This window comes from Artibeus jamaicensis, unplaced genomic scaffold, assembly GCF_021234435.1.
Source record: "Artibeus jamaicensis isolate MK-2021 breed Jamaican fruit bat unplaced genomic scaffold, CSHL_Jam_final contig_388, whole genome shotgun sequence".
Lineage (NCBI taxonomy): Eukaryota > Metazoa > Chordata > Mammalia > Chiroptera > Phyllostomidae > Artibeus > Artibeus jamaicensis.
Window position 1 is genome coordinate 8,816,399 of NW_026521813.1, and position 27,556 is coordinate 8,843,954.

At 37.9% G+C, this 27,556-nt stretch overlaps 1 protein-coding gene across 22 annotated transcripts in view; it reads left to right on the plus strand.

Annotated features, from left to right (window-relative positions):
• The window catches only part of DST (dystonin), a 453,023-nt gene that overhangs the window by 257,785 nt on the left and 167,682 nt on the right, over nucleotides 1–27,556 (plus strand). For 20 of the 22 annotated variants that reach the window (XM_053664982.1, XM_053664966.1, XM_053664967.1 and 17 more), the window contains 12 exons: nucleotides 15,071–15,183; nucleotides 15,278–15,384; nucleotides 17,956–18,075; nucleotides 20,124–20,219; nucleotides 20,308–20,435; nucleotides 23,705–23,798; nucleotides 24,114–24,268; nucleotides 25,327–25,789; nucleotides 25,875–26,003; nucleotides 26,152–26,229; nucleotides 26,310–26,471; nucleotides 26,561–26,665. In XM_053664982.1, the coding sequence (XP_053520957.1) occupies nucleotides 15,071–15,183; nucleotides 15,278–15,384; nucleotides 17,956–18,075; nucleotides 20,124–20,219; nucleotides 20,308–20,435; nucleotides 23,705–23,798; nucleotides 24,114–24,268; nucleotides 25,327–25,789; nucleotides 25,875–26,003; nucleotides 26,152–26,229; nucleotides 26,310–26,471; nucleotides 26,561–26,665 (1,750 nt within the window). Of the gene's footprint in view, nucleotides 1–15,070; nucleotides 15,184–15,277; nucleotides 15,385–17,955; nucleotides 18,076–20,123; nucleotides 20,220–20,307; nucleotides 20,436–23,272; nucleotides 23,589–23,704; nucleotides 23,799–24,113; nucleotides 24,269–25,326; nucleotides 25,790–25,874; nucleotides 26,004–26,151; nucleotides 26,230–26,309; nucleotides 26,472–26,560; nucleotides 26,666–27,556 lie in introns of those variants that run through there. The other 2 variants (XM_037136426.2, XM_037136425.2) reach the window with 2 other exon arrangements.

The window sequence follows — 27,556 nt, forward strand, 5'->3', positions numbered from 1 at the left end:
TCAGGCTTAGAGATCATAAATGTCCAAACTATAGTCTCCTACTCTAGTTACTCTTGTGAGTAGCTGGGTTTAGCAGTGACCAGTTGTGAGGATTATTAACAACTAAATCCAAGTTAACGCTTACCTAGTACTTACTAAATTCCAGGCACTATCCTAAGCAGTTTACATGTATTAATTCATTTAATCCTCACCACATCGCTAAGGGAATATTGTCATCCCGACTAACAGAAACTGAGACAGAATTAGTGCCTGCTTAACCAGCAAGTGGCCAACTTCAAATTCAAACGCAGGCACTGTGGCACTTGAGTCTATGCTTCTATTACCTTGGAAGAAGCTAAATTCCAAGCAAATATTTATTGAACACTACATATTTCTTGATCTCAATTATTTTTCCTAGTTTTTCAAAGATTATATCATAGGGTTGAAGAACTGAATATCTCCCTAAATAGAGTAAACCTAAGCAATAACTCATGAAACCATGACAAACTTACTTGATACACTGAAATAATACCTATATAGAATAGTTAATATTTTGATAACTTCTAAATGGCAGGTATTCTGTACATGGTGTCCATGTGTTATCTCATTCAAATCTCCCAACAGTCCCCTGAAGTGGGAACTGTTACTGTCCTACTACTTCACAGGGACCTCTAGTTTGCCACATTGCTGCTGAGTTACAGAGTTACTTTACCCCTGGTCTGTTTGACTTAAAATCCTCTTATTTGCTTCTCCTCTCTTTTGCCTTTGTTTCTTTCCTCTCACTCCCTTTCTTTTCTCTCTCTCTTATAGTTTGGAAACATTGGCATCTATGAAACTGTGATACATCTCACACCAGGGGCCCCTTTTAGACACTCTAGCTGTCTGTTTCCTGTACGGAATGACATGTCAGTGGATGGAAGTGTAGGCTGCTGAATTAGGAGGAACCAGGATCAGCTTGCCTACACTTGCCCAAAATAAAATACAGTTCTTCTTGAGTAACACGACAACGGGAGGGTTTAGTGGTTACGGACACTGTGATTATCACACTGCACTTCCCATGTGACTTAGAACACGAGGCCATCAGAGGCCTGTGTAGCTGGACACATTCTGCACCTGAGATGATAAGATCTTCCGGGTCTTTGAACAGAAATATTTAAATTCTTTAAACTCTTTTAGGTAGAAGTGAAACATTTAGAAACTAGCTATTCTAAGATAATTGACTTCTAAAAACAATGGTCTCTAGGCATTGTCTCTACATTACTAATGAAGGATTGTAAATACAGATTAGTATATGCATGCTCTGCATTTTTCTCCTAAGTACTCGAATAAGTCAGTGTGTATGTCAAAGATTCTAAAATATCCCAGGGAAGTTTAATGTTATAGAGCTTATATTGCTAAGGAGATAATTTGGATGTTTTGAATGTTACTTCTTTTGAACTTTTAATTTGGCAAGAATGGTCATTTTAGAAAATTGTTTAGCCTTTACTTTGAATTTTGATTTCTTAGTTTGCTTTGTTTTCCTTTGTTAGAATTTATTTTAAAGATTCTGAGTGTCAGGTCTCACTCTTACAGGTATTCTTTGTTGCTAAGTTTTGTTAAGTTATCTGGTGCCTCATAAAATATTACTGTGGGTTTTTTTGGTTTTTTTTTTTCCACTACAAGGAGCTTTTCATCGGTGGAACTTTGTTTTAATTAATGCCCTCGGGCCTTTTATTTTTACTTAAAAAACATTTAAAGTACTTTTCTTCTAGCATGTGTAAGAATTAAATGGATGGGGTTGAACTACACATAGTTTTCACTATTGAGTGTCTTGATTTATTCTAAAAACAAAAGAGACAAAGTTATAGATAATTGAAAAATCAGTATGTGGAGATATTTGGATATTGGACAGTAATCACATCTAGAGAGTAGTGTCTTGTTTTACAGTTGATTTTACTTGACAATTATTTCCATAAATTTTGTGATATATTTGTTTTGGGCTTTTTGGATATTTTTAGATAAAAATTTTCTTATTAATATGAATTTTATTTGACTTTTGGCACATGAGTTTCATTTCTACTCAATTATCGAGTCCAACCCCATGGAAAACTTTGTTGAGAAAATTGTAAGCATAAGTGGGGGTGTAGCAGGAGAGAACCACGCAATCGCTGTAGTGGCCAGAAAGGGACATGATGCCCCTTCTTTGCACAGCAAGTCTGCCTGCTCTAGAGAGAATGCAAAAGATTTCCGTGGAGATTAGAAGAAAAATAGGTGACATTTGTCATTTAAAACTGATTTGTCATTGTAAAAAGTGACTTAAGATTTCTGTCTACATAACATGTTCTAAAGATTTAGAAATACTGATCTGAAATGAAAACAGAGTAATAACATTGTCAGATTGTATTATTGCAAATACTGTCAAATGTTATTGAGTGCACTAATTTGGATTTTATAGCATAGTTTTATTGTTCCCATATAGAATGTGGGAGCAATAAAAGTAGGGAGAATGTGACTGTAGTAAGTAGAACTTTGCTAATAGTTTAGGTATCCTAAAATATTCCATGAAGTGAAATAAAAATGAAGATAAATTCATATAATAAGACTAATTTATAGATATTATACAATAAAATGACCCATAAAGGTAAAAAGAAAGTAACTGTCATATAATAGGTATCTGAGAAATATATGCAGACTATTGACCTTGTATCAGTTTCTGACATGTTATTTTTTATATGTGGTAGATTTTTAAATGATCAATATCCTATGAAATAGATGGCACTTCTTCCATTGTATCAATTTATTAAATTAGCAGATTATTGAGTTGAGGCTCCAAAGGTAACTAACATGCTCAGCATCACCTACTTTTTCAGTAGTGTAGGTGATTGCCTCGGCTGGTGTGATTTGGTTGGGCATAGTCCCATAAACTGGAAGGTGGCCAGGTTCAGGGTTGGGGCACTTGCGTGGCTTGCAGGTTTGGTCCCCAGTCAGACCGTGTACAGAAGGCAGCCAGTTGATGTTTCTCTCTCTCTCTTTCTCCCTCCCTTCTGCTCTCTCTCAAAAAATAAATAAGTAAATAAATTGGCCCTGGCTGGTGTAGCTCAGTGGACTGAGCACGGGCCTGCGAACTAGACAATCGCGGTTCGATTCCCAGCCAGGGCACATGCCTGGGTTGCAACCCAGTTCCCTGCAGGCCAGTTCCCAGCAGGGGATGCAGGAAAGGCAACCATACATTGATGTTTCTCTCTCTCTCTCCTTCCCTTCCCCTCTAAGGATAAATAAATAAAATCTTAAAAATAAATGCATTTAAAAATAAATAAATAAATAAGTAAATAAATAAACATAAAAAATCAATAGTGTAGATGATTGCTTTGGATTCTGAAGTCCTCATACATTTCTGTGTAACTGCTCATGTGATTTCCTATAGGCAAACTAGATATCAAGAAATGGAGCTGTTGGCAGAACTGCTGTGGTATTGCAACCTTGAAGATTAATGATATTCAGCAAAGATATATGAAAATTCTTGATGAACTAAAGAAACGACTAAATGAATAGAACCATATAACTGCCAGCTAAGATCTTTGTCCCTTGTAAGAAATAAATGAGGGACAACCCTGATTGCTTAACTTGAATTAGCCATCGATGAAAATAGCTTCAGCAACAAGCCTAATGTAGTGAATAAAATTGTAAATAAGGGAACATGGAAAACACTTAGCATTAGTAAGAGAAAAATCACCAACGAACTGTTCTATAGTTTTAGTATGTCATATTATCCTGAAGAGGCCGGATTGTACAGTGGATAATAAGGATGAAAGAGTATTCAATAATATGATTTTGTGGAAGAGATTACAAGGGTTAGTTCTATAGGTTCTATTTAAATAGGTCATTGATAAATACATTATTTTGTTCTATTTTCTTAGGAAATGCTGTTCCTCATTCCTTCTAGGAATGTCTGTCTATGTTCAGTTTTCAGTGGAAAGGATTCAAATAATAAAAATACTACACATGTGTACTAGTTTCTACTTGTTTATATAGTTTGAATTTTCTTTAAAGCATATTAAAGTTTTTTTCACTGAAAACCACAACTGGTAAAAGATCTTAGGTAAATAAGCCTCACAATTGCCCCTGGCCTTGATTTTTCATTCAGAACAACAAGGAAGACTGGATTTGATGGACTTAGATCAAAAGGATGTCATGAAAGTATTTGATAAGTGAGTAGCCTAAAAGCAAGAGAGGATGAAGTAGAACTAACTGAGAACCAGCAGCCAAGGGATGGGAGTATCCCCTAAATACTAGTAGATTAATGAGTCACCAAGAGTTGAGATAGAAATAAAGGAGTAGAATTCCACAGTAGTTCCTGTTCTTCAGAGGCAGGCATTACAAGGAGAAGTTTCAGCCGGTAGCTCTGTGGTCTTATGTTTAAGTTTGTTCTGGCATCAGTAAAATTGACTTTTTTCTTTCTGAGAGAAGTAAAACTCTGTCTTCCAACTTGAAGTTCAGCTCCTGATTTGTCTTACATTATCATTTTCTCCAAGTGGGTATCTACCCCTGAAAGCTGATGAAAGCCAAGTTCCAAAACAGCAGTATCCAGCGTCTCCGAGTGTGGAAACATGTTCGCCTGAGCAGGCACGAACATGAATGCGGCCCACAGGCCAGAAAGGAGAGCACAAAGTGTGCAGTGGGACCAGATGAACCTCAGGTGGCGATGTGGAAAGATACTGCGTGTGTCAACACTAAAATGCCTGGGGCTGGGGGGTGTTTTGAGAGATGATTTCCGTTTGCTAGTTTCTGCTAGTCTTATTCTTGTTTTTAATTTATTCCATTCATTTAATTAATTTTTCTTTAAGCCCTCTGGCATTCTTTTCAAAAGCATGTTTTAAATATATTACCCAAGGAAGACTCCACATTTTTGAAGTAGGTCATATTCAGGAGCATGCCTTTTAAGTATTTTCTAGTTAGGCAGCTAGGAATTTTTCACATGTCTGAGTGTATAGTTGGGAGGGTAGCAATTATTTTGTTCATTGTTGGCCTTTTGAATTAGAATTTAATGGGACCATCGTATTTCATTATTTTAAATGTTTAAAGATGCTGTAATTGGGAAGGTCAAACCGTAAGGCTGTGGTCAGAACCCTCTGGCTTAATAGTCTGACCCAGAGGCCTGTGATTCAGCCTCATGCTTGGGTTCAGTCACACCTTACAGGCTGAACTGGATCAGACTGGTTTAATACAGCGAGGAGGCCCTTTAGGGTTTGAAACGTTCCCATAGGAAGTTGAATTAGTGTTGAGTAGGTGATTCTTATCCCTCAGATCTGGTCAGCCCTCAGGCTGCAGAACCCAAAGGATGGATGGGGGTGTGTGTGTGTGTTTGCATACTGCACGTGGGTATGCGTGTTGGTTTGTGTGGCTGTGGGCTAGACACAGAGTTCTGCAGGTTATGAATTTTTAAAAAGTCACAAGTACGTGTACCAGTTTGTCAGGCAAAATCAAATTGCTTATTTACCTTACCAAATAAATGCAAAACACTTGAACTCTGAGAGCATAAATGGTTGACTTCTAACCATTATCATGAATTTAAACCCTCAGAGAGCTGGCACGCACAGCTTGTACTGTGTCGGCATGCAAGTGAGGTCTGTGAGCTTGTGTCCACATCCGGTGGCAGTTTCTGTGAATCCGTGTATTTTTACATGTAGTTTTGGGGATACTGTTTGGCATGTAGAGGAAATATCTACTTATTTTACTTTCTTTGTATGTTCCTGGCCCTCTTGCTGAAATTAATTTATAGAAATTCTCTATAATACTAATTCTGTATAGTACTAATTGTATGAGATAGCTCCTTACAGATAATAAGTAAGGCACAGCTGAAATTCACTTGGTTCCATTTTCTGAGTCAGAAAACTGAGAAAGTGATGCTACCATAATAGGAAGGTGGCTCACCGGGCCGTGCTCCCTGAGAGAGCAATTTCTGCAGTGGGTACTCCTTGCCATGGCTCTACTTTTTCCTGTGCATGTGATTAAAAAGAAAAAGCAACCAGCTGAAAATACAATATATGAATGTAAAACACTCAGAGCAAAAGGGATGGTATCAAAATGTGATCCCCCCAATTTCTGAGGCAATTGCTGTTAAGTTTCTTTCATATTCTTCTAGAAATTTTCTGTGCATATACAAATACCTGTTTTTCCTTTTTTAGGGGAAGAGTCAGCTTTATTGAGATAGAGTTCACATAAGCACCTAATCTTGAACACATATGTTTTATAAATACAAATGAGAGAGCAGTATAGATGTTATTTTGCATTAATCTTTGATTCTCTTTAATTTATTTTAGACATCTTTCTGTATTGGAACAAATAGATTTACCTTATCCTTTTAAATGCTTCATAGAATTCTTCTATATGCATGTCATATAATTTATTTTATAGCATCTTATTGATGGACATTGTTATTTATTTGCTACTTAAAGATGTTGGGTTGGACATTGTATGTGTCTTTGTGCAGATGTGTGAATGTGTTTTAAGGGTAAGGTCCCAGAAGTAGAATGACTGGGTTAAAAGATATTACATTTAAAGTTCTAAGACATATGTCTGAACGGTCTGCCAAGAGTCAGATTGATATACACCCCTTCTGTGCTGTTTCCCCTCCACAATGCCTTTTAAAAAGAAGCAATTCCTTCCTTTGTTCATTGTGTTGTAGCAATTTCAACCTCCCCTTTAATTTTTCTTCAGCTTTAAAATATGTGCCAGAGCTGAAATTGCAGATCTGTGTTTCCCTGTGCATGGTGTGCAAGCTGTTAGTCTAAACATGTATGTGTTAAAAGTTTAGTGGGAAAAATGGCCAAATAAGTTGGCAAATCTGAGTGATCCAGTCATTCAGAAAGAATGTCAGCAGTGGGGGCTGTCTTGGGATAACATCGCTGTGCGAGAGGTGTGGGGAGTGTGCAGCGAACGTCAGCATCCCGCCCTGCGCGCTGTTGCCGCTCCTCCACTGGCACTCGGGCGCCTGCCTGTGCGTCTCAGGAGAAGGGGGCTCTGGTGAAAGGCTTTGCTTACTTGACAGCTGACCTGTTCTTCCTCCACCACCTTTCCTGTCAGTATCCTTACATTTCTCTTACATGACCATTTCTTTTACGCTGCAGGAGCAGCGGGCATGGGGTCTCTCCATCTACTTTTCTTTGATAGGTCCATCTATTTTGTTACACCACTTTTATTTTGACTCATTCATGGGTTAATATTCTCATGTTATTCTGTGAAGTGAAGTAGTTTAATTGTTTTTTTTTTTTTACCAGAGTAAAACATAAGTTGAGCCATCCCCTTTTCTTGGGTGGTGGTGAGGGGTGGGGAGAGATGATGGTGTTTATCCCCTAGTCACTAAGGCTTACGTATAATTTACTTTCATAAGTTTACTAAAATGTAGTTACTGAAGGACTTACTTCACTGTCAAAATCAATGCTATTTTCTATATTTCTTAAAGTCTGTGAGGCTGTTATGGAATTGTTTGCAAGATGAGTCACATTTTATTAAATATTTCTTAATTTCTGAGGTTGTGAGATTCCAATCTTGAAGTACTAATAAAGCTTGCTGTAACTTAGAGTGCTTCTCATTTTTCGCTTTCTCCCTTGTTGTTAGTAGAGAGTCAGTCTGTAGAACAAAGTTGGAAAAACAAAGTCAGGCATCTAGTTTTGAGAAAAGGGAAAATTACCCTCATAGCTTGTTGCTTCCTTGGAGTTCTTGGCTGTGTTTCTTTCAGCCATATGTGTCCAAATATGAGCATAAAGGAATGTCTCTACCTAGTTACGCAACTGTGGGTGGGGCTCCGGCATGTTCGTATTTATTTGTGGGGAGGAGAAGGGAGGACCTGTTACAGGCTTTTTTTTTTCTTTCTTGGGGGTGAGGTGGGGAGGTGAGATGCTTTTTGCACCAATAAAAACAGTAGGAATATGCTAAGCCCGAACATGACTTAATCCAAACAGTCATCTTAGGGAATTTGTTATGGCAACAGCTCTGCCATCGTAGGTTAAGTGAGGCATATTCAGTGAATATTTTCATTGTGTGATTTATTGAAGAGCAGATGTTCAGTGGCATATGTGGCTTCATGTATGTGTGTGAGTTGGTAAGTCGTGTTCTAGAGTACAGAAGTTGTTCTAAATCTGACCTCTAGGTAAAGGAAGTAAGTTTTTTTGTTTTTAAACTTCTGTAGAGTCCTTTTTAGTTCCTTGCAAGCTGCTGAGAGCATGCTAATTTCTCAGGAAAGCCTGACTCCATACAAGCGCAGCTATCTGCTTTGTCTGTGCTTGTACCCAAGCAGTGAAGCACACCAGAGAAAGTTAGACCAGAATAGATGGGTTTCACTTAACCTCATGGTTAGCAGCCTCAAATGGGGCTGTCGCCAAACAGTCTTTCTATCCATGTTAACTTACCTTTTCTCTCCCTCACACTACCTTTCCTTCCTTCATTGTTAACTGATGATCTCAGTTCTTGATCTCAGAGAAAATGGGAGCCAGACAGTGTAAAGTCTTTCTTTGTGCCTCCAAACTTGCTTTGCATCTGTCCTAGCCCCTGTTAACAGAGGAAGCCTCTCTCCACTATCCAAGGCCTGTCCTCCTCCTGTGTTCTGGATCCCATCTCAGTGATTGCCCCTGAAACCTTCTGTCTCGTTATATTAAACTTTTCTCTCTCAACAGGTCTTTCTCATTGGACTTTAAGCTCATTGAAGCTTCTTTGTTAATAAAACAACAAACAGCAACCTGTCCCCAACCCCATGCTTTTTCCCCATCTACTGTCTTATATTAATACTCCTTTCCTTAAAAGCCAGACTTCTCAAAAGAGTTGTCTGTACACTCCATTTTAATTTCTTCACTCCATATTTATTCCTCAACCCACTGTAATCTGGTTTCTGGTACCATAATCCACCAAAACACTTCTTCTAGGCCCATGGCTGACTTCTGTGTGGCTAAATCCTATGGACATATTTTAGATCTCACCTTTCTTACTGCTTAGTATTTGATTCTCTTAACTAGCCTTTTCTTCTTGAAATATTCTTTTTCTATAGCATTACAGCACTACACTCCCCTGGTTTTTCCTCCTGTTTCTTGGGCTGTTCCTGCTCACGTCCCTTTGCAGACTCCACCTCTTTCCTGTGAGGCTGGTAGGAAGTTTTTCAAGGAGGCCTGTTCAGCTTTCTCTTTTCTGTCTGTGTTGACCCTCATCCATGCTGATACCCCTTATTACTATAACCAGTGCTATAAAACCACACTCCGTGGATTTGACCTTCTAAGTATCTCCTGGCCTGTTCACATCTCCCACTGCTACCACATTCTTCTCCAAGTCACCGTGGTCTCCTACTGGATCCTGTGGGAATGCTTTCACCACTTTAAATCTTTAAACTTCTTCTCCATCTGACCTTGGAGCCGATCATTTAATCTTTTATACTCTTAATGCATTTTAATGGTTTTCTGTAGTTCTTGTAAAAATGTTCAAAATCTTTGCAGAAGTTCATGTGATTCTTTTTTTTATTGAATCCTTACCCTAGGATATGTTTATTGATTTTAGAGAGAGGAAGGAAGGGGAGGAGAGAGAGACACAGAGAAACATGTATCTGTTGCCTCCTGAATGTGCCCCAATTGGGGATCGGTCCTACAGCCTTTGGTGTACAGTATGATGCTCCAACCAACTGAGCCACCTGGCCAGGGCAGAAATTCATAAGATTCTGCATCATCTTGGCCCCTGCCATCCACCCAGCCTCATCTCTCACCGTGTCCCCCTTGCTGTTGGCTGCTCACCCATGTGTTGATCACCTTGTTCTCATGTTCCAGGTACAGAACACATGTGTGGCTTTGTCAGCTACCTGGGTTCTGTCCACTGGGTTCTCTCCTGTTTTATTCCCATGCTCCCTTTGGAGCTCTGAGCTCTGCATATACACAGTGCTTATATCCTAAGTGCCGTGGGGCTTGAGCACATGGTAGATGCTTCTTAAATATGAAGAAAATATATGAACTTGCTAGTTTATTGACTGGGAAGAATTATTTGTAATTAGCATAACACAGCACCAACTTCCGCCTTCTCTGATTATATATTCTTTACATTGTTTATGATGTAAACAGGTTTATGGTCTTTATAACCCATCTGCATTGCTCATTATACTGAATTTCACAAGTACTTTTACATGACCGCTCTCTTGAGTCCTTGGGCAAATCCATTAGGTTCTCCAAACCTTTCGGCAGTAGCAGCCCCAATATCCTCCCTCCACTCCCACACGTATTTCCAGAGGCTCCCTAGGGGGAACTGGAATTCTGAATGATTATTGTAATTCCTGATTTCCTGTCATTCCTGATTTTCATTTTTTTTTTTGTAGAAGGGAACTGAGACATTAGTGTTCTAAGTTAAACAGCAAGTTAGGACTAAATCACAGGATACTGGAATCACATCTTTTAACTTTTTTTCACGTCAATATTGCCTTTATTCTCAATATATAGAAAGAGTCTTAAAGGATGTGGTAAACATCCTTTCTTAAGCATTGTGGTAAAATACACATAACATAAAACTTATCATCCTAACCATTTTTAAGTGTTCAGTAAAGTGGCATTAAGTACATTCACATTGTTGTGTAACTATCACCACCATCCATCTCCAGAACTCTTTCCATCTCATGAAACTGAGATAGTAAGTATATCCACTAAACAGTAACTCCCCATCTTCCTCTCGCCCCTAGCAACAGCCATTCTGCTTTCTATTGCCCCTTTTTAAAATTACTTTATTGTTGTTCAATTGCAGTTGTCTGCATTTTCTCCCCACCACTCCCCCTTACCCCAGCCAAACCCACCTCCCTCTTTTGCTTCCACTCTGCCCCTTGGTTTTGTCCATATGTCCTTTATAATAGTTCCTGAAAACCCTTCTCTGTTTCCTCCCTCTTTCTCTCTGGCCATCGTTACATTATTCTTAATTTCAGTGTCTCTGGTTATATTTTGTTTGCATTTTTCTTTTGTTGATTAGGTTCCAGTTAATGGTGAGATCATATGGTATTTGTCCCTCACTGCCTGGCTTATTTCACTTAGAATAATGCTTTCCAGTTCCTTCCATGTTGTCCCAAAGGGTAGGAGCTATTTCTTTCTCTCTGCTGTGTAGAATTCCATTGTGTAAATGTACCATAGTTTTTATTCCACTCATTTGCTGATGGGTATTTAGGTTGCTTCCAGCACTTGGTTATTGCAGATTGCGCTGCTATGAAAATTGGGGTGCATAGGTTCTTTTGGTTTGATGTTCCAGGGCTCTTCTTGAGGTATAATCTATTGCCCTTTTTCTCATTGAAAAAGAGGATTGTTGCTCACCCTCCTTCCAGCTGATTGGGTATCACTAATCACAGAGTTTAAATGCTTTGGTTGTGATTTAAAAAATGTTACCAAATGCTGTCTTTTCTAGACTTCATCATTTACTATGTATTTCAGAGTTGGGCTAACATGAAATGCCCCCAACCCCCAATCCTAAATGTGTTCTTTTCCTCTAGATTTAAACACTAAAAATCAACACTGGAAAAGAGATAAAAATGTTGCTGTCTCTTACTGAGGGCACATTTGTGTTTATGTCTCTTCATGTTCGCCTTGTAACACTTATTTGATAATATTGTGGGATTTTTAAAAACTTGAAGTATAACTGACATGTAACATTATATTAGTTCCAGATGTAGAGCATAATGATTCAATATTTGTATATATTACAGTGTCCACTGAAATAAGTCTAATTAAAATCTATCATCTCACATACTCATAAAAATTTTTTTCTTGTGAAAAGAACTTTTAGGATCTTTCAGCAACTTTCAAATATGCAATACAAAGTTATTAACTATAGTTGCATTTTCTCTCAGAATTGTATGTAGTTCTTATGCAAGCTAATAAATTCATAAAGTGAGGACTATCTGTGCCAAGTTTAAAAAAATTATTTTATTGATTTGAGGGAGAGAGAGAAACATTAATTGTGTTCCACTTATTTATGCATTCTTTGGTGGATTCTTATATGTGGATCAAACCCACAACTTTGGTGTATCAGGATGAACTTCTAATCAACTAAGCTAGCTGGCCAGGGCAAAAAAAAGAATTTCTTATGCAAATTTAATGTTTTGCTAGTTTGGTTATCTGTCATGTATCCACATATACACATATGGATACATGTGATATCAGTGTGTACATGTGCATGCATGTGTGCATGTGGGTATATATATATCTATTTTGTCCATGGAGAATACTTTTTTAAAAATGCATGTTGTATAAAAGATAAGCATTACTTCTATCCAAATTATTTTGTATAGTGGCAATAACCATTTTTTTGGTACCTTTGTGTCCTGTATTTTTGGAACAAATTACTGCACTAAGCATGCATATATAAGTGGTTTGTTCTTTTTGGCCTCATTTGAAACTTTATTATATGGCCTGTTTTGGTTTTCTACTTCTAATTTAAAATTTGTTGTTTTTTTACATTCTCCTTTTTTTGTAAGCTGTTTTTTAAAATTTATAGAAAATGGTGGCATATAAACAATATGTTTTTATAATTGCAGTCCATGATGGTGAGTCATTCAGAAAATTTTGCATTACCATAGAATAATGACAAGTAAGAGTTAGAATGGCCTCCTTTTCATAAAAGGACCATCATATATTATTTTAGGTACAAAGGATTATCTTATGTGATTTCGAAAGGTTTCCAGAAATTAAGGAAATCAGATTAGTTAATGCTCAACTCTCTAAACTATAATACAGGAACATGGTTGCTGGCTTCTACATGATAACAGTATTATGTCATCCTTGGTTAGTCAAACCTGAGATGGGAATGAAATTTCCTATTAAAATTATAGAAAAAGGAAATATGACAATGAAATGAAACCCATCTTCTTTATGTGGAAGATAGCTGAAGCTTTTAAATACTATATTATCCGAGAAAGACTACAAAGAAAGAAGGAAGGTAGACAAGTCACAACACGTGTGACTTCTCGAGGCTTCAGACACACGGAGGCAAAGCCAGATGAAGACTGAAATGACCAACCTTAGCAGATGACTGGGGAGGGACAGGACTTTACTTTTTCATCGTGTTTTTAAAATTGTATCCTTTTTACTTTTTGCTTAATTTTGTCTACTGTAATTTTTAATGGTCAAAAACCATTTCAGTTTTTATTCATTAAAGTATTAACTCTCATGATAAAGAGGTGATTTATCCAAACTCATGTATTATCCAGCTTCTTTTGTGCTGAAATGACTGTGTCATTCAGGAGGAAGGTTTATGTTTCATTTTCTTACTCAAAAACTTGATTCTTCTTCAATGACTTTATTCATTCTGCCTGGAATTACTCAGTGCTCACTTTCTTTGCTAATGGCAGGGTTCACATAGCAACATGCTCTATCTTGTTGGGATATTTGGCAAACTCAGAAAGGCTGGTTTTTATTTCTTCAAAATGTGTGAACTTTATGGAAGCAAAACAGTTTTTTGAACTTTAGATATTTGTTTTTGTCAAGAATGTTATACATACCTGTTTAGTAATTTTGAAGTGGGCAGATTCTTCAAAATGGGTCATGTGAAAAGAATGCTTTTATGTGAATAAAAAATATTATTTCTGGAGGCATGTCACTTAACTCTTCTATTGTTGTCAGTAGATTTATTGTTTCTATAATAAATGTAAGATCGCTTTTCAGTGATCAAATTGGTGACATTTAAAAAACATGAAAGAATTTTCTAATAATTTCCTGGAAATAAGTAGGTGGGTGATGGTAGCTATAATTCAAGGTAATGAACACTTCAAAGAGCTGTAAAAATAACTAGATTTCTTTGGAAGTCTGTATTCTCATCAGATAAAAATAGGAGTACAAATTGCTGTTTACCTTCCTAAGATTAATGGCATATTTTCAAAGAGTTTCTCATATAGACAGCCTTCCAAGTAGTATTCAAAGTAACATGCATTTCACTGTTCCACACTGCCGCTGGGCCCTCCCACTCTTCTGCAGTTAAACCAGGATGCCTTCACTTAGCAGCTCACAGATAGGTTCTAACTCAGTGAGTTTGGGACTGGGTGCCACTCTTTTTAAAGGCTTTACTGTTTCAACACTGTTTCTGCATTCTTTTAATGCTTTATTTTTGAGATAAAAGTTTCCTGACTGGCTTCTGACCTTGAGTAAAGTTTCCAACTGCTGTATTTTACCTCCTAACTTAAGGAGTAGTTTAGTCTTTTCTTGTCTCAGAGAGATAGAGCTAGGTATCCTTGTGGTTTAGAGTATCATGTAAGTCTCAGAAAGAGATGAAGACCAAGGTGTAAGAGCATGTATGTGTGTGTGGACATGCAAATATAGAACCTAGTGCTTAGTTATTTATTATTCAAATGCCTAACTAACCAACCTGTTTACTGACTTATCTGTAGGTATTTATTGAATGTCTACTAAGTATGTGCCTCTATCTCAGCAGAAGTATAAAATACAATTGCGTATTAATACACGGTTCTTGCCATCCTGATGTCGACCAGTTGGGAGAAACAAAGATGTGCACATTAAACAGTGAATGAATAGGGCAAGGAAGAGTGTGATTATTCTAAGTGCCAGATTGACTGACACAGACCCAGGAGTATGAGGAGTTTAGGGAACAGAGAGAGAAAACTGAGAGTTGGGAAGGTGAGGAGTCCATGGAGGAGGTGGGGCTTGATCTCTGCTTGCAAGGATGAGTAGGATTGTGGGAGACAGCAGTGATGGGGAAGGACTTCTGGGATAGGAGGACTGCCATGGGCATGCCATTGAACTGAGTACAAGTTTTGTGTTTGGGGAGAAACATTGAGAGGATGCCGGTTGGACTGGAAGGGTACTGTTGAGTAGTGGAAATTACACGGGTTGAAAAGGACAGATGTTCATATAGATTCTGATTTTGAGGGGTTTGTAAACCTTGCCAAAAGTTATACATGTTCAAATTTTTATATTTCCCTCATTATACTTGCCTTTGCCACACAAAAGTTTCTGAGAGAAGTAAGCAATGTTTGATAAAAATCTTAGCACAGACTTGGTATTAATGTTTGCAGCAGTTGCTATATAAATGGTTACACATGTAAATATGATGTTGAATTGGCACATGAGAAATGTAATTGACACAGTGAATTTCTTCCTAGGCCGGACCTGATAGACATGAATACTGTTGCTGTTCAAAGCAACCTTGCAAATTTAGAGCATGCTTTTTATGTAGCAGAAAAAATTGGTGTCATCAGACTTCTGGATCCGGAGGGTGAGTTGTTGCCGTGACCTGATGTAGACTGGCCTGCACGTTTGATCAAAGTGATCTTGCAACGTTTTGAAATAATTTCTGTTGATGCTTTTAGATGTTGATGTCTCCTCTCCCGATGAAAAGTCAGTAATAACGTACGTGTCATCTCTTTATGATGCCTTTCCCAAAGTCCCGGAAGGCGGTGAAGGCATCGGTGCAAATGTGAGTGTTGACTTTTCCATACTAGAGGCTTCCGATTCAACAATGCCCAATTGACTGAATTCTTTGATAGTGCTTTTTAAGTCATTCCTAACTATCAAATATTTTTAAAGAATTCGAGTTAATAGGCTATTTATTAAACTGATATTGCATGCATTTTAATGGTACCATTCCACCATTAAAATTATAACAAAAATGTGTTCTGTGTCATAAAGTAGGCTATTCAGAGTTATTGGTCATTTTATAAAGAATAGCTATAAACCACTGAACTTTGGAGATTCTCATTTTTAACTTGTTGCTATTTTATAATGGCTCTATTTGGTATATTTGTATAGAATATCTCACATTTGAAGTCACTTTCAAGTTATCAGCTCTAATGCTTGTGTAAGAGTGGTTGGCTCTGTACTTTCTGACTGAACAGTGAGACCCAGAAGAAGGTTATGTATTTTGCCAAGTTGGCAGAGCGACCGTGCATGCATGGCAAGGTCTCTGACACATAGCTTTGGACTCTATCTACCAAGGTTTGTGTAATGCAGTTCAATCATGCATTTTTAGTGGTCTTGCTAACAAGTGCTTATGCATTTCTGGAAGAGGCAGGAACCCCTATATGTGTCATGCATTTTGGGGTGATCACCTCTCACTCTGGGCTTCTCCCTTCCTCCTTGCAGGTACCATTTTTAAAAATTTACTTTGAAGATTTAGGAGCTCATTTTGGTGAGCTCTTTTTTTCTGGTCTTTTACTTCACCTCTGTATGCCGTTGTTTTTAGACTTATTGCCACTCTCTTCCTCTTGTTCTTTCTCTCAAAAGTTTTGTCTACTCCTTTTACTGATCCCTCAAAGGCTCCAACTTCAAAGACCTGTGTTCACTACTGCATAACGTTACCACTTCAAATGCTGCTGACGGTGTCATGTGCATCCTCGCGGATCCCCGTTCATCCTCTCTGATTCAGTGCAGTTTCCCAGTGACGCAATGTTGAGTGCCGCTTGCGAGTGTTTCTGGTGGCAGTCCTTGCTCCACTGTCTCCCTCCCTCCACACCATTCCTGGCTCTTACCCCTTCATACCAGAACCAGGATGATCAATCGCTTTCTTATGGCTTTACTTCTCCCATTATTTTTCTCTTCCCACAAACCCCGAACACTGTCACCAAATTAGCTTGAAAACTTTCAGTGGCTTCATGTGGCTTGCAGGACTAAATCCAGTCCAGATATTCTGACATTCAAAATTCTGCATATATGAATTCAGCTTGCTTTCATTTTGAGCTCTGACACCTCAACCTGAACTGTTTGCTGGTAGCCAGGGCATTTCTGTTTCAGATTCCTGACTTGGGACTCCCTTATCTTTTACTCAGTCTTCCCCCTCTCCTACCAACAATTGCCGTATTTTTCCGTGTATAATGTGCTGCCATGTTTTTGGCCCAGACTTTCGGGAAAAATACTTATGTTTTAATTTTGAAATCCAGCTATTTATTTATTTATTTATTTATTTAGTTACTTAGTTATATTTAGATACTTGTTTTGGGGGTATTGTAAAGGGAGTTTAGCATTTATTTTTGAACATATTATGGTAGAAGAAATTTTATGTAATAAGGAATTACAAAACATGAGAACAGATACAAAGTATTTCAGGTACTCTGTGTGTGTGTGTGTGTGTGTGTGTGTGTGTAATGTGCTTTCTTATTTTTCCCTCAAAAATATGGGCAAAACAGTGTATGTACTGGAAGTTTCAGGACTGCTCGGGACCACCTTGCCCAAGCAGCCTTTAGTGGGCAGTTTAGGCACACTTACACATCTCTGCTTCTTGTCTCAACTCCTGGCATATACCTCCTGTTTCAGTTATTTCAGCACTTCATTAAACACTGCTTTTTATTTTGCTCAGCTGTTTATATTTTGAAACCTCTCTTGCATCACTATGTAGACAGTAACTGTTTCATACTAGGTATTAATTATGTCTTAAAGCATTACATTTTTATTATAACAGCGTAATGCTTTAAACATAATGAGCACTCATCAATTGAGTAGAGCAGTTGACAAACTTGCAGTTTCTTCCATTTTTAAAAAGTTTGGTAAATGAGTACTTGAAAAATCTCATCATACACATTTCTTGTAGTTTTCATTCCTACCTAGTTTCTTACATAATGGGTAGGTCTTTTGAGTTTTATACCTGCAGTAGACTTACATCTAAAAAGGTTGGCAGACTGGCACTCAGCTAGGCTTATGCAAGCTTATCATTTCCCCTTCCTGAGCCCCTGACAAATCGATTGTGGAAGTGTCTTCTGCTGTGCTTGGGTGCTGCCTCAGAACCCTTCTCAACACAGAGCTTCAGGCAGCTACTGTCTCTGGATCAGAACTGGCGCTCATTAGGCTGCTCTGAGGCTCCAGTGTAGATAGCATGCATTTGAAGCTGTTTATGTGGAAAGGACTGGGACTACATGGAAAGTTAAAAAACATTTAGCCGGTTGTCTCTGCCAGGCTTAAAGATGTAAATTCACAGAATGACCTCTGACTAAATTGTGTTGGATATGGATGTTATTATCTACAGACAAAGACCTTTCCTGTCATTTTATTGTTCTAGGATGTTGAAGTCAAATGGATTGAATACCAGAACATGGTGAACTACCTCATCCAGTGGATTCGACACCATGTGACCACAATGTCTGACAGAACGTTTCCTAATAATCCTGTAGAACTGAAGGTCAGTGGCACTCAGGAGTGAGGTGGGATTGACTGGATTATTACACTGCTAAGTAATGTGGCTATAATTCTGTTACTTTAGAAGTCCAAGAAAAAATGCTTTTGGCATGCCACTAATAAGTAGGCGTTAAAAAATGTCCTCATCTCCCTATTATACAGAGAAAACGCTGGTAAACATTAGTTATTAAAACATAATAGCAATGACATCGTAAAGACATTTATAGTCCCTTAGGTTTGCATTGAGAGTTTTAAGGTCTGAGAGACTCTCTGGATGTGACTTTGCCAAATGGTTTCCGGTGTGTGGGAAATGCTTGGTGCCCACCAGATGGCTGGGGTGGGAGGGACCCTGGGAAGCTTGCACAAGGGTGACAGTGGCTGGGAGTGTGCCTCATCAAAACTGCTTCAGAACCTTCTCCTGTGTAGCAAGAGGTATGTGCTATATTTCACTATGAAGTTGAAAACACATACCTGACTCCCGGTATAAATGAATTCATGGTCTAGTAAAACATTTGCTACTACCTAAAAACAAAAACAAAAAAAACCCAGGTCTAACTCTTTAAGGCAAAAAATTTTTAGAAATATAAAAGACATTATACATATAGACATTTCATTGAAGAATATATTGCCTCATTTTGTATATTAGGATTTATGGTTGCAAAATAGCCTGCTTTATTTCAAGAAATTGATAATGCAAAAACGTTAACAACAAAGTCTAATTCCTTGAATTATAAGATTTGTTTTCATGGTCAAACTGGAATCACAAAAATTCTTATAACCCAGCATGGGCCCTGTTGAAGTTATTTACTGTGTTCAGATATCCGTACAGAACATCTGTGAAACAGCTCTTAATTCACACTGCCACAGGGACTTTGTCCTTGGCACAGAGTCACTGGGCCTGTGCTGCTAGGATGCTTGTTAAGTGTGCTCAGGTTGTTTGTGTGAGGCTTCCCTGTGTGGACAAGAAACTTCCCCTGCCATCACCACACCGACCACGAATAGCATTTCCCATATAATGGTATTCTGTGCTTATTTACTGATGGGCCTCTAGAAACATTGCATTTTAAGTTCAAAACAGTTTTCAGATTTCAAGTGCGAATTACTTCCAAATGGATTCCCGTCGTCCAGACACTTGGGCAAATTTGTACTGGCTTCTGATTAATGCAGATTCTTAAAGTTTTGGAAAACATTTAAGTGATTATTCAGATTACTTGCTTAGGTTAGGATGTAATATAAAAAAGAAAATATATGTGGGGAAAATGCCTGTAATTTGATTAGCCAGCAAAACATTGCATGGAATCCTTCAGAAATGTGTCTGCCTGAAGATTTAAAAGGACTAAAAAAAAGCATGAAATAATTAGTATACACTTAGTACATGTGGAGATATTTTATCTACATAATTTTCATGAAGGTCCTTTTTAGTAAATATGATAAATTATATATACGAGATTCTAAATTAATATCTGCGAACTAGATAATAATTTAATTACATGGTTGAAACATCCATAATAAAGCAGTAATCAATGACATTTATCTTTGTTTACTAAGAGATCTGTTTAACTTGGCCAGTAGGACAGTAAAACCAAATTTTAGCTCCATCTAGCTGATAACTCTGCTTTTAAGGGTAGATCCATGGTATACACAAGGCAGATTTTTTTCCCTTTATGGGAAGTGCATCAGATTATTTTTCCAAAAGCTAATTTTCCACAGTTGGAAAGTACATCTTTTAAAGGCTGTGTTTTCTCGTTTGCATGATGAGAGGTTTTTAGTAGAGCCGCAGTAAACACGACCAGGGTTCATTATTACCCGGATGCCTGTGGAGCATATGCTGAATCACAGCACACATCACTACTTACACCTCATCAAGTCTGTGCGCTGGAATCTGGTTGCCGACCAGCTGGCAGTCGGCATGGTCCCGGAGAGTCTGTGTTGTGCAGGACTCCCCCTGGATGCACATGACACCGTCAGCAGCATTTGAAGTGGTGACCTTATGCAGTAGTGAACACGGGTCTTTGAAGTTGGAGCCTTCATGGATTTTCCCTTTCATTTTAGGCACTTTACAATCAGTATTTACAGTTTAAAGAAACAGAAATTCCACCAAAGGAGACAGAAAAATCAAAAATCAAACGCCTATATAAATTATTAGAGGTAAGCAGAAATTTCCTTTGTATTGTCAAGTAGAATCATTTTCCCTTTATTTTCTTATTTTTACATATTTACTTTGTTTTTTTTCAAGATATGGATAGAATTCGGACGCATCAAGTTGCTTCAAGGTTATCATCCAAATGACATAGAGAAAGAGTGGGGGAAACTCATCATTGCCATGCTCGAGAGGGAGAAGGCCCTTCGGCCTGAGGTGGAAAGGTAAGCTGGAGTGACTGCCGCCAGGGGAACGGGGGAGGGGGGTCTCTTTGTTCTCACGGAAAGAAATTATGTTTTGGAGCCAGGGTGACCTGGGACCAACTTTCACCTTTTCCATTTCCTTAACTCTGTGACCTTGGTTGAATCATTCAGTCTTTCTGCTGTTTCATTTTTCTTATCTCAAAACTCTTCTAACAGCGGGCCTGCCAACCACACGATTGAGGTTCAATTTTCCAGTCAGGGCACATGCCTGGGTTTCAGGCCAGTTCCCAGCAGGGGACTCATGAGGGGCAACCATACATTGATATTTCTTTCCTTCTCTCCTTCCTTCCCTCTCTAAAGATAAATAAATAAAATCTTTTAAAAATCTTTAAAAAATAAAAACTCTTCTAACAGCTTTCAGAGATTTGAAATCAGTGAAATGTACTGTTCAAAAAGGACCTGATAGGCTGGGTTGGTATGTGAAGTCTTATTAGTGGTTATAGCTTTAAAGCCTGTTAAAATTACCCATGAGAAATTTTCAAACTAGCTTTTAAATGGCCCAGGGCCTGGATCTGGAAGCTTCCAGGTCACTAATTAACATATTTTATTTTTTATGTTCTTGGCAATGACCCTCTTTCTGTGGGGCAGTGGAAACCAGAATCTTGTCTGCCATTACAAGGGCAGTGAGGAAGCTTCTAGAAAACACTGATTATCTCGGTGTAAGTTCCCTTTCAGACACTTCTACAAGTGCATTTGTTGCATGAAATCATCACTGACTCTATCACTTGGTCCCTCCCAGTGTGACCAGTTTCCCTGGCAGGTACCTCAGGGGACATTCGTTGAGTCCATTCGTCTTCATTCTAATCCCTACCTCACAGCTGGACTTGGTGGCACTCGGGAATGGCGATCTCTGTTCCTCATTAGCTGTGGGCTCCCCAAGGGCTGGGTCTTCTGCCTCACAGTCTCTTTCCACACCACACCCTCCAGTGCCTCCACGCTGGCTGGGAGTTCTGAAGTGCCGAGGTCCCACCCTCCTCCCTACCCAGGATGTTTGCAACCCTCTGTGCCTTTGGCAGGGATGTCTGTCCATCCTCCCTGCTTCTCTTTTCTGCTAATCATTCTCAGATCTCGGCTCCAGCGTTACTTTCCCAAGAAGCTTTCCTTGGTCTCCTGGGCTAGTCCAGATGTCTTGTTTATTGCTCTCGTATTTACATGTATTGTTCCTGCACAGCACTTGTCTTAGCAGTAATTTTATATTTATTTCTGTGATCTTCGATTGAGGGCTATCTGTTCCACTGTTATGAGCTCTGAGAATGTGGAGACAAACTCTTGTTTTCACTGCTTCTTGTTTTGCTGGTGTTGAACACAGTGCCCGGCAGATACAGGGCTCCCTGTGTACTCAGGTTCTCTGTGCCCTGTGCTTGACAGCAATGTTGTGGAAGCAGGAAATTGAGCATTGACAGTGAGAAAGCAAGTCTAACTTGTCAGCCCTTTGTTCAATAACTGACTACACTCTTGTTTAAGCTTAATTTTATATCCGTATGACTGGGTCATGTAGATGACCTGAAATACATGGGATGGACATTTTATAAAGGAGGCATTGGTAGGCGATTTAAGTGAGACGCTAACCTTATCATCTGAAATAATGGCAAAGCCTACCAGAGAAAGGATACAGAGCTGATTTTCAGTCATCAGAATAATAGCTGATTCTAATGTGTGTTAATAAAATAATGCAGTGGTTGAGTTCAAGGTCCAGGAATCAGTGGATCCTGGATTAAAGTATTAGCTTAACTTGCAAGCCATATCATTTTAGACAAACTTATTAACCTTCCTAAGCCTCAGTTTCCTCATTTGTAATCAGGATGTAATAGAATCTACCACATCTGGTGGGTATGAGTATGAGAGGAGGTAATGTATTTAAAATGGTTAGCTAATCTCCTGGCACATAATAATTACTTAATAAACCTTAGATACTGCTGTTATTATTTTGAGATTTTCTGCTTACTAACAGTACTTGATATGGCACTCGCAAATGTCCTATTTTTTGTCTTCCAAAAAGGATATATCAGCCTTAGAAGTAGAGAAGCAAGTTTGGTTTTGCAGTGATGGGGGTAGCAAAATATTTAGGGGCTTGTTTGAATAAATACCTTCAGTTTTCTTGATGCTACAAGTTTTTTTGGCATTAACTGTATGTTGCAAATAATGTGGCCTGGGGATGTGTGAGAGACAAATGAGAAGTGCTTATGCCAGGTAGCAACCTAAATAAGCGCAGACCAATTACATTTGCAAGCATTGCATCAATATTCTACTTACCATTTAGGCTTTTAAAAATATAAAGTAACTGTAGTAAGATTAGAGTAACATACCTAAGAGCACATCAAAATTAAGAAAGGTAAATGTATCATTTCTTAACAGTTCATTTAACCTAACAAACAAAGGACGTGGTTGTTAAAATGGGAATGGACTTTGTTTCTTATCAAACAAATTTGTTTATACATACTTTGAGGTGCCAACTTTTAGCCTCGTGTTATTCAGTACATACCTGGCCCTTTACAAAAGTCAGGCTATAATTGAATGTTTGTGTTTGTTTAGCTGGTGATTGCTGTAGACTGAATAACTGAATAACTTTGACTAATTGTACCTGGGCTTTGGTCAGGCATCTGAGTTGTTTTTTAGGTGGTTGCAATTGATGACTCCTGGTGAAAATATTTGGCCAGTCTTTTTCAGTGACGCCCATCAGCCTGCCTTGTCTGTACTTGTAGGGTTTTAATGCAAGCTACAAAAGGCAGACCTCAGCAAGCAAATGCATGGCTTTGGGCGAGATTCTTTTGAATAGTTATCAGCGTATTATTTGCTGTGTGTTGAATATGCATGTTGGAGCATATTTAAGGAGCCATTAAAGCCGTAACATTCTGTTGCCACTTTGCACTGTTGGAAGGAGAGCCTTTTGCAGGCCTACTCTTTTGTCTACTTGTAATGGTCAAGAAGGAACATTTCAGGAATAAAAATGCACAGTAGTAGTTATAGTTACCGTAGTAGCGATTCTGTGTTCAGTAACACTACTAGCACTAGAACAAGTCTTGATTCAAATGAAAATTTTGTCTCTGTTCATTGTGGTCCGACACTGATCAACTCCTGCATTAGCTTTGGCAATGAATCCTTGGACGGACACAGGTATTGAGTCACTGGCGTGAGATTGTGTTTTACTTCTGGTGGGCAGCCTTTTTCAGTGATTGTGAATTCTGCAACTTCAAAGGGAAAGCTGTATTTAATTTTGTTCCTTCTTTCAGGTTGGAAATGTTGCAGCAGATTGCCAACCGAGTTCAGAGGGACAGTGTCATCTGTGAAGACAAACTGATACTTGCTCGAAATGCTCTTCAATCTGTAAGTTGATTTTGGGAGCCAGTGGGATTGTGGTAGAGTGGGGTCTGTGCATTCGGATGAACTAAAACTTTTGTATAACATTTATTTGGTCAATTCTTGGTATTTTTATCAACTGAAACTTAGAGTTTGTTAAAGATTATGAGCACTACTTGCTCTATTGAGGGGATAGTGAGCAAAGGCAAAACATACATTTGAACTGAAAGGAAAAACAGAGAACCTCAGTAGCCCTGTATTTCCATATTTTGAGTTTTACATTTGACACTAGTTTTGAAACTTTGTTTCAGAGAATTAATATTGACTTCTTTTAAAACACAGGATTCTAAAAGGTTAGAATCAGGGGTGCAGTTTCAGAATGAAGCAGAAATTGCCGGGTACATACTTGAATGTGAGAACCTTTTACGCCAGCATGTAATTGATGTGCAGATACTCATTGATGGAAAGTACTACCATGCAGATCAATTGCTACAGAGGTCAGTGTGCTACTTACTAATTCATATCCTGTCCTTGTGCGTTACTATTTCAGGGCACTTTTATGATAGGAATGGAGAGTATGACAATTTTATGAATTTCATTTCTTAAGCTCTTTTCAGTTGTGAATGCATGTCATTAATTCTGCTATGTATATTTTTGTGTTAAACAGGGTATTTGTTTTTCAAATATAAGCAATTGAAAAATATTTTATAATACATACAATATTTAATATTATAGTAATGAACATGCAGTTAAATATGTGTGACATTTGAAAAGGAATATATTTGAAAAGTATCTTTTTAAATTCCATTTTCTAGTTTTTTCTTTATATGAAAATGTTTTATAACAAAATATTGGAAAATATATATGTATAAAAATCTATATCTCTGGGAAGTAGGTTTGGGGTTAGAGATGGAACCTTTTGGGTTGTATGCCATATATACACATATATGTGTGTATATATACATATATATATAAAATATATATAAATATTATATATATATAAAGCAAAAAATGTAAATGATGCTTTGATACAGTTCTTCCCCTTTCAGGAATCTATAGTAGTAATTATAAAAATAAAACATATTAAATAAATATAGACAAAAAGCTTTTTGTTCACATGAGAAATGTTTTATAATAACAAAAATTAGGAAATACCTTAAAGGTCAAATAATAGGAGAATGGTCACATTATAGTTTAGTAATTATATTATAAATGGCTGTGTGATAATGAAAGTACTCATAATACAATTCAGTAGAAAAATTGTGCTGTAAAATTTTATCAATATGATTATTACAATGACTTTTCAAATAATAGACTTTATTTAGCAGTTTAGATTTTAAAAAACTGAGTAGAAAGTACAGAGGGTTCCTGTATGCCTCCTTGCAAACCCTCTTCCCCCCGTTAACATCTTGCACTAGTGTGATACATTTGCTGTAATTGATGAGCCAGTACTGACACATTATTGTTAAGTAAAGTCCATAGTTTACCTTAGGGCTCGCTCTTTATGAAAAATGCCTTTTATAGTATAGCTTGACCCTTTTGATTTTCTTTTCAGGGTTGCAAAACTGCGTGATGAAATTATGGCCTTAAGGAATGAATGTTCCTCAGTGTATAGCAAAGGACGCATGCTGACAACAGAACAGACGAAGCTCATGATATCAGGAATCACTCAAAGTTTAAACTCAGGGTTTGCACAGACCTTAAACCCCAGTCTGAACTCAGGGCTGACCCAGAGTTTCACGCCTTCCCTGACCCCTTCTAGTATGAAATCAGGCCTGTCCTCAGGTTTGTCTTCCCACCTAACTCCATCCCTCACTCCAGCTTATACACCTGGTTTCACAACTGGATTAGTTCCAAATTTCAATTCAGGAGTAGAGACAAATTCATTGCAAACCCTGAAGTTGATGCAGATCCGGAAACCCCTTCTAAAGTCTTCTTTGTTGGATCAGAATTTAACAGAAGAGGAAATCAACATGAAATTTGTTCAGGATCTTTTGAATTGGGTTGATGAAATGCAGGTAAAAAAATGTTTACTTTACCTGGGATTTTTACTCTTTATTGCTATCAGTTTCTTTTTTAAACCTAGTGTCTTTCTGTTTAAAGGGGCAGCTGGACCGCACTGAATGGGGATCGGATTTGCCAAGTGTTGAAAGCCATTTAGAAAATCACAAAAATGTTCACCGAGCTATAGAAGAATTTGAAACTAGCCTTAAAGAAGCTAAGATTAGTGAGGTATATAAATTTAAAATCTGAAAATATTTTATTTTAGCTTACTGTTTTGCTTTTTATATAAAGACCCTGTAACAAGATAATAGGTACACTGAGTATGAGTCAGAATTCTTTAAGATTCCTAACGGCAACTTTTTATACCACATTTTAGATCCAAATGACGGCACCTCTTAAGCTAACTTATGCAGAAAAGTTGCACAGATTAGAGAGTCTGTATGCAAAACTCTTGGTAAGTTTTTTAAGCTTTCTTTTCCCCTTACCTTTATTTGGCAAAGACGTGAATTCTTACAAATGATTCTCCTTATAAAGAATACATCCAGGAATCAGGAACGGCACCTTGACACACTCCATAATTTTATAACTCGTGCTACGAATGAACTTATTTGGCTGAATGAAAAAGAAGAGGAGGAGGTTGCTTACGACTGGAGTGAAAGAAATACCAACATAGCTCGGAAAAAAGAATACCATGCTGTAAGTGATACTTTTGTAATTGAACATTGGAGTTGTATATCTGGGTTAGATCTGTTTCTAACACATTTATGAATTCTTTCTTAAATTAGGAATTAATGAGAGAACTGGAGCAAAAGGAAGAAAATATTAAGTCAGTTCAGGAGATAGCAGAGCAGCTACTTCTGGAGAATCACCCAGCCCGATTAACTATTGAGGTAAGTCAGGAGGTGTTCTAGTCATGGTTGATTATTGACATTTGATTATTACCCTTCAGATTATTTTACTGCTGGTAAATTGAAAAATGGAAACTATCATTTTTATTACCACCTGTCTCAAAAATCACATTTCTGACAAGTCATGCTGATCTGCCTTCACTTCTTTTGCTCCAAGCGTGTAACCCCCCCACCCCCGTCACTTTAAAGTAAAGGTGATTTTGTTAACCCCTGTGGCCCAAGAGACATATTGCAGGGAATAGGAAGGACCTTGACTTGACAGGCTTTGATGCTTCATTTCCTGCTGATTCTGTGACATTGCACAAGTGATGTAACTTAGCTAAACCTCGTCCCCCTACCTACATGGGAAAGTTGTTTCTGACCCACTGAGTTGTGGTGACAGTGAGGGCAACAATGTAGTTACCACTTTGTACAGTTCTTGGTATGCAGTATGTTCTTAAAAAGTATTATTTAACTAATAATCATTTAACTATTAATTATTTAAGTACTAAGTATTATCTAATTAGTAATTATTTGATTAATGACATTATTATTTAATTAATGATTTTACTTATGACCTGGTTTTGTGAAGTGCATTGAAATAATACCCTGGCAAGGCCTCATGGTACAGAGTGCACATGTCAAATCCAGAAGTGGAGAGTTGATGTGGGATTTATCAGGTTGCCCACGCAGTGACGCTGGTGGTGGTGTGGCAATGTCGTGTTTAATTTTGGGGGGCCTGATATATATACTAAATAGAGTTAGTTACTTTATAAATGTGAAGTGAGGATAAGTAAGAGGGCAAGGCGCATCAAGGATGAGTAGATGTGGTATATTTCCAGAGGAAAAAAAGGTACTTAGAATGTGACATGCTTCCAACTATCTCACTTGAGG